At 64.4% G+C, this 637-nt stretch overlaps 1 protein-coding gene across 1 annotated transcript in view; it reads right to left on the reverse strand.

The window, feature by feature from the left end:
• The window catches only part of BSN (bassoon presynaptic cytomatrix protein), a 96,775-nt gene that overhangs the window by 1,900 nt on the left and 94,238 nt on the right, over nt 1–637 (reverse strand). Inside the window, exon 14 of the mRNA XM_035901482.1 lies at nt 253–343. Coding sequence (XP_035757375.1) covers nt 253–343 — 91 coding nt within the window. The remainder of the gene's footprint in view (nt 1–252; nt 344–637) is intronic.

The following is a 637-nucleotide window of genomic DNA, read 5'->3' on the forward strand; positions in this document are numbered from 1 at the left end:
CGTGTGCGGCGCGGGAGCTGCTTGCCAGGTGGGGGGGGCCCCTGCCCCGGGATCACTGCCGGGCCCCCGCTCGGCTGCCATTTGGTCCAGCATCCAGGGATTGCCCTGCTTTCAAAAGCTTGCAAGAGACAGAGAGAGAGGTGTTAGCTGAGAGGTGACATCCCCATGAAGGGGACACCGCTGAGCGGCAGTGCCGGCCTGAGCGAATGGGCGGCGGTGAGCCAAGAGGCGCTGCCAGCAGAGCAGCTCCTGCTGCTCCCAGGGGCTGTGCCGCAGGCGCTCTCCCTGGGTGCTGTGGCACTTTTGCTGTGGGTTTAGATGCGTCTGTCTGCTCTGCTTTCAGCTGGAAAACAGAAAACAGCTCTCAGGGCTCACCCTCCCAGCAGAGCATCCTCCACAGGCAGCCTGGGCCAGGAGGCGACACTGAAACCCCCTAACGCTGTGGGAAAATGGCCCAGCAGCCCCAAAAGTAGCAGGGAAGGATCCAGGGCATGGGCATGGATGTCACCTCCCAGGTCCCCTCGAGGGGACGGCTGGTCCCACAGCACCCACAGGCGGCCATGGTGGGCACAGAGGTGGGATACGCCTTGTCCCGTGGCTCCCATCCCCAACCCTTCCCCTGCCAGCCCTTAGCTTC

The sequence above is a fragment of the Egretta garzetta genome, unplaced genomic scaffold (genome assembly GCF_000687185.1).
Source record: "Egretta garzetta isolate BGI_Z169 unplaced genomic scaffold, ASM68718v1 scaffold861, whole genome shotgun sequence".
NCBI classification, from domain to species: Eukaryota; Metazoa; Chordata; class Aves; order Pelecaniformes; family Ardeidae; genus Egretta; species Egretta garzetta.